General features: G+C 46.9%; 1 protein-coding gene across 1 annotated transcript; it reads left to right on the top strand.

Moving 5' to 3' along the window:
• Positions 1–1143: 1143 nt before the first annotated feature.
• On the top strand, positions 1144–11822 carry LOC141212726 (oocyte zinc finger protein XlCOF8.4-like). Its single transcript, XM_073665033.1, has 7 exons — positions 1144–1199; positions 10372–10517; positions 10647–10826; positions 10910–11033; positions 11116–11213; positions 11411–11501; positions 11689–11822. Exons 2-7 carry the CDS (start codon positions 10425–10427, stop codon positions 11820–11822), a joined length of 720 nt encoding a protein of 239 aa, XP_073521134.1. The 5' UTR covers positions 1144–1199; positions 10372–10424.
• Positions 11823–13283: the final 1461 nt, after the last annotated feature.

Below are 13283 nucleotides of genomic sequence, written 5' to 3'. Positions count from 1 at the left end.
CCGCTCTGTACACCTCGTACACACGCGGCTCCGCTCCGTACACCTCGTACACACGCGGCTCTGCTCCGTACACCTCGTACATGCGCGGCTCCGCTCCGTACACCTCGTACACGCGCGGCTCCGCTCCGTACACCTCGTACACACGCGGCTCTGCTCCGTACACACGGCTCTGCTCCGTACACCTCGTACACACGCGGCTCCGCTCCATACACCTCTTACACGCGGGTCCGCTCCACACGCCACGTACACACGGCTCCGCTCCGTACGCCTCGTACACGCGCGGCTCCGCTCCGTACAGCTCGTACAGGCGCGGCTCCGCTCCGTACAGCTCGTACACTCGCGGCTCCGCTCCGTACGCCTCGTACACGCGCGGCTCCGCTCCGTACACGCGCGGCTCCGCTCCGTACGCCTCGTACACGCGCGGCTCCGCTCCGTACGCCTCGTACACGCGCGGCTCCGCTCCGTACGCCTCGTACACGCGCGGCTCCGCTCCGTACACCTCGTACACGCGCGGCTCCGCTCCGTACACCTCGTACACGCGCGGCTCTGCTCCGTACACCTCGTACACGCGCGGCTCCGCTCCGTACACCTCGTACACACGCGGCTCTGCTCCGTACACCTCGTACACACACGGCTCTGCTCCGTACACCTCGTACACACACGGCTCTGCTCCGTACACCTCGTACACACGCGGCTCCGCTCCGTACACCTCGTACACACACGGCTCTGCTCCGTACACCTCGAACACACGCGGCTCCGCTCCGTACACCTCGTACACGCGCGGCTCTGCTCCGTACACCTCGTACACACACGGCTCTGCTCCGTACACCTCGTACACACACGGCTCTGCTCCGTACACCTCGTACACACGCGGCTCCGCTCCGTACACCTCGTACACACACGGCTCTGCTCCGTACACCTCGAACACACGCGGCTCCGCTCCGTACACCTCGTACACGCGCGGCTCTGCTCCGTACACCTCGTACACACACGGCTCTGCTACATCCCCCCTGTAAACCCCTCCTGACCCCACACATAAACTTCAGCTCATCCAGCACCATGACAACCAGCACAGCAGAGTCCTGCATCCACTGAGGCCCCTGATCATGTGACCCCTGACTCCTCCCCTCCTGTGACCTCATCACAGCTCCTGTGCGCACAGAGCAGCCATATATGTGGTGGCGGCTCTGCATGTGGAGGTATGTGGAGACCCCATTACTGGGCGCAGGGGGCATTAACCCCTTCAGCACGTTGACTCTTTTAGGGTCTTTATAAGAATCATAAGGTTTTTGTTCTGTTTCCTGTAATAGATACATACGACCCAACTATGGAGACAGGAAGGGAGGAAACGTATTGTTCTCATAGTACAGGACCCCTTTACTGGCCCCACAGTGTAATGCCCCCATTATACCCCTTATGCAGTATGTATGATGCCCCCACACAGTGTAATGCCCCCATTATGCCCCTTATGCAGTATGTATGATGCCCCCACAGTGTAATGCCCCCATTATGCCCCTTATGCAGGATGTATGATGCCCCACACAGTGTAATGCCCACATTATGCCCCTTATGCAGGATGTATGTTGCCCCCCACAGTGTAATGCCCCCATTATGCCCCTTATGTAGTATGTATGATGCCCCCACACAGTGTAATGCCCCCATTATGCCCCTTATGCAGTATGAATATCCCCACACAGTGTAATGCCCCCATTATGCCCCTTATACAGGATGTATGATGCTCCACAGTGTAATGCCCCCATTATGCCCCTTATGCAGGATGTATGATGCCCCCACACAGTGTAATGCCCCCATTATGCCCCTTATGCAGGATGTATGATGCCCCCACACAGTGTAATGCCCCCATTATGCCCCTTATGCAGGATGTATGATGCCCCACACAGTGTAATGCCCCCATTATGCCCCTTATGTAGTATGTATGATGCCCCCACACAGTGTAATGCCCCCATTATGCCCCTTATGCAGTATGTATGATGCCCTCATACAGTGTAATGCCCCCATTATGCCCCTTATACAGGATGTATGATGCCCCCATTATGCCCCTTATGCAGTATGTATGATGCCCCCACACAGTGTAATGCCCCCATAATACCCCTTATGCAGTATGTTTGATGCCCCCACACAGTGTAATGCCCCATTATGCCCCTTATGCAGTATGTATGATGCCCCCACACAGTGTAATGCCCCCATTATGCCCCTTATGCAGTATGTATGATGCCCCCCACACAGTGTAATGCCCCTTATGCAGGATGTATGATGCCCCCACACAGTGTAATGCCCCCATTATGCCCCTTATGCAGTATGTATGATGCCCCCACACAGTGTAATGCCCCCATTATGCCCCTTATGCAGTATGTTTGATGCCCCCACACATTGTAATGCCCCCATTATGCCCCTTATGCAGTATGTTTGATGCCCCCACACAGTGTAATGCCCCCATTATGCCCTTTATGCAGGATGTATGATGCCCCCCACACAGTTTAATGTTCAGGGATGTACTAAAAAGAATGAAGATCAGGAATAAATAAAAAGAATGAACATAAAAACTTACAGGTCCAAACATATGGAGAGATATTATGGATTTCTTGTGTATCTTGCACATGGGATGAACATGAAATATATCAGGATTACAAGGGAATGAACACATTCCATATAAACAGTTGTATATTCTGTTCCTACACGACCACCATCCCCCTACACACAGTATAATATTTCCACAGTCCCGCCTGAGGTCCTGCAGTTGGAATAAGTCCTGAGGTCCTGCAGTTGGAATAATCCCTCTGGAGTTGGTTTTCCCTTTGCCTGCTCCCCTACATGTAGACCCTCGAGCATGTATACATGCATGTAATGGAGCAGGCCTTACTTGATATCGAGGCTTTGTACAGTAATATACCGCATGAGGACGGTATCAGAGGAGTAAGTCGTTTCTTGAAATCAAGATCAATAGAGTGTAGTAGACATAATGACTTCATGGAGGATCTTCTAAAACTCACACTTACTCCCAACATATTTCTTTTTGACAGGAAGTACTTCCACCAGTTCAGGGGTACTGCGATGGGGAGCCCCTGTGCCCCCTCGTATGCTAACCTATTGCTGGGCTCATAGGAGGAAACCACAATATTCAGGGATGATCATAAGTGGTGGCATTCATATATTGGGGTATTATATAGATATATTGACAACATTTTTATCATCTGGTCAGAGAGCAATTTCTTGAATTTGTCAGGGAACTCAATACCCATAGAGTGGGACTTAGATTTATATCAGAGTTTAATTATTACCAGTTGCCTTTCCTGGATGTACCAATCAAGAAAGTACGGGATGGGACCCTAGGGCCACTCATCTACCATTAACCTATGAGCACTAATAAACTATTAAATTACTAAAAAAAAAAAAACAAGCAATATCCATGGGGCCAATTTTTACAGTTGAGTAGAAACTGCTCTAATGTCACAGATGTTAATATACAGGCAATAGACATGAACACCAGATTCAAGGAATAAGGTACCCACTGTTTATTTTGGATTCCGCACGATTGTTTGCAGAAAAACAGGAGAGACAGACACTCCTCCATGCCTAACCGAGAGACCAAGAAAAATATGGAATAAGGCTGTGTGCCCACGTAGCATTTTTCAAGCGTATATGCTGCGGAATTTCCGCAGCGTAAACGCTTGAAAAACGCATGTATATCCGCACCCCATGGTCCCCAATGGCATTCCGCAATGTCAATGCCCATGCTGCGGATTTTTCCGCAGCATATATGCTGCGGTCAAAAATCCGCAGCATGTTCATTAATTTTGCGGAAGCGCAGCGGAATCAATGTGCGGATGGTACCCAAGTCTGGAGGAGAGGAGACTCTCATCCAGACCTGGGTACCAAAGAACCTGTAAAAAAAAGAATAAAATAAAGTTTATACTTATCTTCTGATGTTTTCCCTCCGTCGCGCTGTTGTCTGAAGGACCTGCCACGTCATTGAGTCATGTGACCCACCACATGACTCAATGACGTCACCGCAGGTCCTGCACACAACAGCGTGAGCCGCTCAAGCCTCCGGACGGGGCAGAGAATGCATCAGAAGGTGAGTATAAACTTTATTTTTTTATTTTTTACCTTTCTGAACAAGTTGTCAAGCACTTTTCCAAGTGATGCTTGGAGAAGTGCTTGATAACCCGCATGCGGAAATGCATGCAAAGACGCCTCACAAACGCTTCTACCTGGGGGGAAAACCGCATGTAATATCCGCATGCGATTTTCCCGCCAGGGAGAAGCGTAAAAAATATGCTTCAGGTCCGCAACGTGGGCACATAGCCTTACACAAGTAATAGAAACTTGTCACAATCACAGTGACCGTATCTTTAATATCCTCAGAAAACACTAGTATGTACTTGTGGTCGACCCGGACCTGAGGGTGCTGTGGGATCTACTCCCACACCGTAGGAATTAGCACGAGCACTCGGTCTCCTGGATTGAATTGGATCACTCTGGCTGACCGGTTGTAGACTCTGGCATGAGCTTCTTGTGCCTGGAGGAGATGTTCTTTCATAATGGGCATCACCTTCGCAATCCTCTCCTGCATCAGAGCGACGTGCTCGATAACGCTCCTGTGGGGCGACACCTCCGCTTCCTAGGTTTCCTTTGCAACATCCAGGAGACCCCGCGGATGTCAACCATACAGGAGTTTTAATGGCGAGAACCCTGTAGAGACCTGTGGAACCTCTCGAATGGAGAACAAGAGATACGGTAGGAGACAATCCCCGTCTCTGCGGCCCTTTCTATGGCCTTTCTCAGCATACTCTTCAGAGTCTTGTTAAACCTTTCGACAATGCCATCTGTCTTAGGATGGTATACTGAAGTCCTCACCTGGGAGAATTGCAGGACTTTGCATAACTCCCTCATCACCTTACTCATAAAGGGAGTTCCCTGGTCGGTGAGTATCTCCCTTTGGTGAGCCTGTTCGGGGGAAAAACTATGGACTAACTCGCAGGCTATACTCTTTGCGATGGAGTCTCTCAATGGAATCGCTTCAGGAAAGCGTGTGGCATAGTCCAGGATAACCAATATACACTGCTCAAAGAAATAAAGGGAACACTCAAATAACACATCCTAGATCTGAATGAATGAAATATTCTCATTGAATACTTTGTTCTGTACAAAGTTGAATGTGCTGACAACAAAATCACACAAAAATCATCAATGGAAATCAAATGTATTAACCAATGGAGGCCTGGATTTGGAGTCACCCCCAAAATTAAAGTGGAAAAACACACTACAGGCTGATCCAACTTTGATGTAATGTCCTTAAAACAAGTCAAAATGAGGCTCAGTATTGTGTGTGGCCTCCACGTGCCTGTTTGACCTCCCTACAATTCCTGGGCATGCTCCTGATGAGGCGGCGGATGGTCTCCTGTGGGATCTCCTCCCAGACCTGGACTAAAGCATCCGCCAACTCCTGGACAGTCTGTGGTGCAATGTGACGGTGGATGGAGCGAGACATGATGTCCCAGATGTGCTCAATCGGATTCAGGTCTGGGGAACAGGCAGGCCAGTCCATAGCTTCAATGCCTTCATCTTGCAGGAACTGCTGACACACTCCAGCCACATGAGGTCTGGCATTGTCCTGCATTAGGAGGAACCCGGAGCCAACCGCACCAGCATATGGTCTCACAAGGGGTCTGAGGATCTCATCTCGGTACCTAATGGCAGTCAGGCGACCTCTGGCGAGCACATGGACGGCTGTGCGGCCCTCCAAAGAAATGCCACCCCACACCATTACTGACCCACTGCCAAACCAGTCATGCTGAAGGATGTTGCAGGCTGCAGATCGCTCTCCACGGCATCTCCAGACTCTGTCACATGTGCTCAGCGTGAACCTGCTTTCATCTGAAAAGAGCACAGGGCGCCAGTGGCGACTTTACCAATCCTGGTGTTCTTTGGCAAATGCCAAACGTCCTGCACGGTGTTGGGCTGTGAGCACAACCCCCATCTGTGGATGTCGGGCCCTCATACCACCCTCATGGAGTCGGTTTCTAACCGTTTGTGCAGACACTTGCACATTTGTGGCTTGCTGGAGGTCATTTTGCAGGGCTCTGGCAGTGCTCCTCCTGTTCATCCTTGCACAAAGGAGGAGGTAGCGGTCCTGCTGCTGGGTTGTTGCTCTCCTACAGCCCCCTTCACGTCTCCTGGTGTACTGGCCTGTCTCCTGGAAGCGCCTCCAGCCTCTGGACACTACGCTGACAGACACGGCAAACCTTTTTGCCACAGCTCGCATTGAAGTGCCATCCTGAAGAAGATCCCACAGGAGACCATCTGCAACCTCATCAGGAGCATGCCCAGGCATTGTAGGGAGGTCATACAGGCACGTAGAGGCCACACACAATACTGAGCCTCATTTTGACTTGTTTTAAGGACATTACATCAAAGTTGGAGCAGCCTGTAGTGTGTTTTTCCACTTTAATTTTGGGGGTGGCTCCAAATCCAGGCCCCCATTGGTTAATAAATTTGATTTCATTGATGATTTTTGTGTAATTTTGTTGTCAGCACATTCAACTTTGTACAGAACAAAGTATTCAATGAGAATATTTCATTAATTCAGATCTAGGATGTGTTATTTGAGTGTTCCGTTTATTTTTTTGAGCAGTGTATACTGATGTTGCCCACGAGCAGATTCAATCAGGGGACCAACCAATTTCCATAGCAATCCTCTTGAATGCTCTACAATAATGGGCAAAGGCACAAGGCGACTTCGAAAGTGAGAGGTGGGGGCGGTTAACTGGCGTGTAGGGCAAGACTTGCAATACTTACATCCGGGCCAATAGAACCTCTGCACAATCTGTTCCTGCGTTTTTTCCACTCCCAGATATCCCCCCCAAGACATGTCAATGGGCCATGTCCAACACCTTCTGTCTATAGGGGCCCGGCACTTTTAACTGCTCCACTCGCTCCTCCCTCACTTTCTTGACCCGGTACAACGACTCCCCACTCATCATAAAATGGGGAAATCTTGTGTCAGCCCCCAGCTCCTGTGTAACCCCATTTATAACCGTGACATTATTAAAGGCTTCCTTCAGAGTTAGGTCCCTATGTTGGGCAAACCCAAAATTCTCGCTGGTCACCCCTAACTCCGGAATGGCAGACACAAAAGGGAAACCTGTCTGACTCTGGGTGTGGTGATACCTCCTCAGGGTTAACTGGTTTCTTATCTGAGCCAGCGAACCTGGAACTCTTCCCCGACACATCCCGAAATAAACACAAGTCCCAGCCTATAGTAATAGGGTGCAACAAGTCCTGAACGACGCCGACCTCGTGGGACTCAGTACTGTGAGCCATTTCAATGTCTACTCTGACCATGGGGTAGTCCTTAGCATCACCATGAATGCACCGAACGCCAACTTTTTTTCCCTGGGATCATTTGAAGAGGAAGGGTGGCCATCATAAGAGTCACCAGACTCCCTTATTCTAGCAGTGCTGTTACCTCCTGTCCGTTCACCTTCACAGTACATGCTTGTGGCCCCTCGCTGGGTTGACACTTCACACTGCAGGTCGGATAAGCATAATATGAACAATGGCGTCCTATGCTGCAGTCCATCGGCTCAGCGGACAACGGGCGGCTATATGGCCTGGGCCGTGGCACCTCCAGTAAACAACATCACCTGTAGGGACCTTAGGCTCCACCTCCCCCACCCCTTTGGACCCTGAATGGCCCACCCCCTTTTCAGTCTCAACCCCCTGTTGGGAACCCCAGTATGGAGTGGGCTGCCTTCCCAAGGAACCTTCAACCCCCTGGTATCTCTCGACCAGTCCAACCAGGTCATCCGCATTCCAAGGATCACCCTGGGCAACCCAAGTCTGTATGGGCCTTGGCAGGGAGTGCACAAACCGGTCCATCACCACCCGCTCTACCATCTGCGCAGGTGTAGGGGAATCCGGTACCAGCAACTTCTGGACCAGGTGCAACAGGTCAAACATTTGGAAGCGAGGTGGTTTGTCCCGATGATTACCCCAGCGGTGAACCCACTGCTCCCTGATAGTCATTGTCACCCCCAAGTGGGCGAGAATCTCAGTTTTTAGCTTGCCATACCCTTTGGCGTCCTGCAAAGCTAAATCATAGTACACCTTCTGGGGCTCTCCCGTCAAGTATGGTGCCAATACCTCAGCCCACTGCTCTGGCATAAGTTTCTCCCTCTCAGCGACCCTTTCAAACACCGTTAGGAAGGCCTGAACGTTATCCACCAAGGTCATTTTCTGCAATGCCCATTGTGACATCCAGAATTAGTGCTGTTGCAGAGTGTGACATGCAGAAGTAGTGCTGTTGCTTTAAAAGCATTCAGCAACTATTAGCAGTAACACAAGCACGAGACAGGAAGTGTTGTGCTCCAGAAGCATACAGCAACTAGAGGGGTTAACACAGTCACAGGAGTACAGTGTCCATTTTAGGACATGATCAGATATCAAAATCAAACATCATAATGATGTCAGTTTGAGGCTAAATACCCTGTCTGACAAATGTTTCTCACAAGTGACTTTGATAAGTGACTTTTACAACTGTAATAATAATAATAAAAAAAGTCACTGTTCGCTGATGGGACTTGAACCTAAAATTCTGTATCCAGACACCAGTGCACTAACCACTGAGCTATTAACTCAGTTGAAGAAACCTAGGAGTTCCATTTAGTTATATGATTTTCAGTGCAAATCTGATTGAAACTCATTGGGACTTATGCACAGACTGCTAGCAAGACAGATTCAAATGATGTTTGATTTTGATGTGTGAGTCTGATGTGTGACTTTCTTCAAACATCAGAATCACAATGACTTTTAGTCACCCTGAGTATTTTCATGGTTGATCTCATAAGACAAGAAAAGCTGCCAGTTACTATCACTTGCCTGGATAGCTCAATGGTAAGGCATCAGCCTCTGAAACTAAAGTGTCACAGTTCAAATCCCAATAGAAATATTATTATTATTATTATTTTTTTAACTATCCCTATTTAGCACACAAACTACAGGGGTGTTTTACTTTTTAATATCTGACATTTTGATTGTCATCCTGACGTGTTAAAGAGTTTCAGACAAGCTGTCTATTTGCATGGTAAATTACATAGCCAAAGTAAATTGGGAGGCACTAATTTGCTACATATCTATTTCCAAGTGACTGTTCATTTGCATAATTTCTTAAAGGGGTCTAATAATAACATTTCTTTATTGTCAATTTTTCTTTCCATCCACCCAAGAACTGGCTGCAAACTCCCAATTTACTTTTGCTATGTAATTATTATTATATATCACTACCTAAATAATCAAATAATGAACCTACAGCTTAATGGTAAGGCATCTGTGTCACATAGTTTTGGCTTGAAAGGATAATAGTAGTAATAATAATAATAATAATATAATAATAAAAAGTTCAGTGTCCCTACAGGTTTTTCTTGGCTTATGAGATTAACCATGATAATACTCAGGGGGTCTAAAAGTAATTGTGATTCTTATTCTGATGTATGAGAAAAGTCGTCAGATATCAAAGCCAAGCATCAGTGAAATTTGTGTGCTCGCCAACATCATTTAAAAAACAAAAGTTTATTTTTTCTGCACCAGGGATTTAAACTCAGAACTAGTGATGGGCGAGCACTAAAATGCTCGGGTGCTCCATGCTCGGGTTGAGCACATTGGAATACTCGGGTGCTCGACCCAAGCAACGAGCCCAATGTAAGTCTATGGGAAACGCAAGCATTTTTTCAGGCGGCTCCCCCCGGCGGTCTGTTTTTGATCAAAAATAGCATGAAAGCTATCCCACCATGGCAAGGTGAACCCATTCGGGATAGTCCTACTCTGTATAATATTAAAAACTTTACCATGTGTCAAAGCCTCAAACTTCTGTGTGTGAATCAAACATGAGATCTAATGTGATAGAAGATTACAGTCCAGGGAAGATGGGATACATTCATATAGACGACCGGTGGAGATGTAGTCAGTGACGGACTCTGGCTAAATATGTTTCTAAAGCCATAGTAGAAGATGAAGATGTTGTCCTCCTCATGAAGTAATTATTTCTCATGTCATGTATAATGAATATCTCCTGCAGTATTGCTAATGCCGATTCCAGTGTCGGTAAATGAGACGAGAATTAGCTTTATGGAAGATGAGTCTATGAGAAACGTGTTCAGCTGCAGACTCCAAGGAAGAAACTGCTTGTTGTCTGTGGCCTAAAATATATAGGTTTTATTACTAGATGTAAAGAAGAAAACGAAATACTGTAAAATAATAAATCTCATATGTTTCCCTTTATTATCTCCAGTAATTGTATTATTACACAGGATTTTTATGATGTTACATCGGCTCATCATCTTCTCATTTAAGTCCCTACAATATCAGATCCTCTCAGTGAAGATCTATTAAAGAGAATTTTCCTTATGGAATCATCAAAGATGGATATGGATAGAGACAAGATGGCAGAGAGAATATTACACCTCACCCTAGAGATCCTCTTCCGGCTTACTGGAGAGGTGAGAGATTCTGATGACGTCACATTACATCATTCTTATCTATGGGAATAACAGATGGACAGAACTGGAGAGGTGAGTACTCTGGAAATGTCTGTAGTGAGATTTATTAATGTGTCTCTCCATAACCAGGATTACACAATAGTGAAGAAGACCTCTAGTGAGCGCTGTCAGGTCCATGTGTCTGAGGGATGGGGAAGACCCCTGAGCCCAATCACGGAGCTTCCACCTCACCCCCTGATACATGAGGACATCAATGACCAGAAGATCCTAGAACTCACCTACAAGATGATTGAGCTGCTAACTGGAGAGGTGACACTGCTGGGAATGCTGGGATATTATACAGTAACGCTATGGAGGGATCGGGGGGATGACGGTATCATTGTATGTGTCAGGTTCCTATAAGATGTCAGGATGTCACTGTCTATTTCTCCATGGAAGAGTGGGAGTATTTAGAAGGACACAAAGATTTGTACAAAGACGTCATGATGGAGGTTCCTCAGCCCCTCACATCACCAGGTAATAGACAGGACTAAATACACACGACCTATAATTATCTGTATGTAAAGAATGAATTCAGTCCCTTATGTGTTTCCTCCAGATCTATCCAGTAAGAGGACAACACCAGAGAGATGTCCACGTCCTCTTCTTCCACTGGACTGCAAACAAGAAGATCCCAGTGTTCCTCAGGATCATCAGGTAGATGGAGAGAAGCTATCATGAGATCTCCCCTATGATGTGTAGACGGCTGTGAAGGTCTTGTGCTCAGTCTTGTTTTATCCACCAGTATTTTGTGTTTTCTATTTGTGTAATGAGAACAGTGGAGATGGCAGGATTACAGCCGATCATAGATGTGACTTCTCATCTGTTTGTGACTTTTACAATATTTGTTTCAGGGTGAAGATCTGACCTATATTAATACTATAGAGGCATATGTGAGGGGTGATGAGCGGTGTAAAGAGGAGATTCCTACATATGACCACCCAGGTGAGTAGTGACCACTAAATGCAGAGAAGTCACAGATTCTTCTCAGTCACCGGCTGTGGCTGCTTTATCAGTGGTGGAGTCCGGCCGTATCACAATCGTGTGATCACCATTTTGCCTCTAAACCACAACATTCTCCTCCACCCAAAACTGTTCAAATGATTTTGGGCATTGAAACCCTTTTCCATAGAACTTACAACCTGGAGGATCCACCTACCCCCTGTGATTAGGAGACGTTACCTGCCCAGATCTGTAAACCACAAAGCCAGAAAATCACTTGAAGAAAAATATTATGATGCGACTGTAAGAGAAAGCGGATGGTAATGATGGTGTTGGCTTCCTAGATCCCTGATATCTTATTGGATGAATCTACCTTCTCTCCCTTCTGTGCTGCTGAATGTCCTCATATGGTCCCTACAAGACTAGGTCTAGTCTTTCTGGCCAAACTTCACTTTTATGATCTACAACATTAAATTTGCAGTGAGGGCCAAGTGTGAATTTCTGTACAATAACAACAGTTTCCCTTTATCGTGACTTTTCAATTTCTTTTAAAACCGACTAACTTCAAACCAGATTGTGATAAACTAAACAAAAGCAAACATTACACCTGTGCCATGATATCTCTCTAAGCTAAATTTAAGACACCTCAGCTCTGCACTATTATGAAAAGTTCTCTTTGAAAATCTAATATTTCTTCTTGAAACTCATCTGACAGAAAATATTATCCCTTACGATAGTTTAGATTACTAAGAGCCCCCGAGCCCCATACTCCAATTTCCCCAGAGAGGTTTCACGACTAGTTACTCACTACTTACTGATGGAGACTGTTGAGTTTGATCATTTCAGTAGATGTGTTCTTGTCTATAGTCACAGTTTTTGAGTACAGTAGTTAGTGCCCAAAATACTCTGATTTAACCCCTTCCTGCAGCCAGTTTTGTGTTCCTATCTGGGCCCATTTTTCAAATCTGACGTGTGTCACTTTATATGGTGATAATTTTGGAATTCTTCACAAAGGATAATAGGAAACAAATGGACCTTACAAATAATATTCTAACTTCTCTTGAATCTGACAATACCCCATATACGGTTGTACACTACTGTCTGGGCACATGGCAGGTTAAGAAGGGAAGGAGCGCCATTTAGCTATTTGAATGCAGATTTTGCTGGGATAGTGTGCGGACACAATGTATTGGGGGCACTGCTCATAGTCACCTGGGACCTCAAAAGATGGCTACCACAAACAGGCTTGGCGCTATCTACTCCATTTTCCAGATACCAGGGTTTGCCTTGCTCATCATCCTTTAACCCCTCTACATGGATTTGGACTTAGACAGAGACCCCCTAAGCTTGGGCCACAGTGTTACCTAATGTTCTGTGGTGTGAGATGGCAAGAACAATAGTCAGATAGCCGGGTCAGAACCAGGAGGTCAGAGAAAATACAAAATCACACAAGAGTAGTCAGTAAACGGGCCGAGGTCACAACAGGAAACAAATACACAAGCCGGGAGCTGAGCACAGAGGACTGAACCAGAGGAGGACAAGGCTGTATCTGGCAGCTTCCAGCAATATGCTTCCAGCTTTAGTAGGGTGTGGTGCTTTCCAGTTGGCTGAAGCAGGGAGCAGATTACTCCAGCTGGACAGCACACACACCCATACTGCCAGATTGGATGGTACTACTGGTCCCAGGCACCCTAATCTTAGTGGTGGACAGAGACTGCGCCGCCCAGAGCTTCTGGTTCTGACGTCTCCTCCATCACCAGCGCCGCCTGCAGAATGAATAAGGCG

This window comes from Phyllobates terribilis, unplaced genomic scaffold, assembly GCF_046119375.1.
Source record: "Phyllobates terribilis strain yellow unplaced genomic scaffold, ASM4611937v1 Scaffold_183__1_contigs__length_3771566, whole genome shotgun sequence".
NCBI lineage: Eukaryota > Metazoa > Chordata > Amphibia > Anura > Dendrobatidae > Phyllobates > Phyllobates terribilis.
This window is presented reverse-complemented; position numbering and strand designations above follow the sequence as displayed.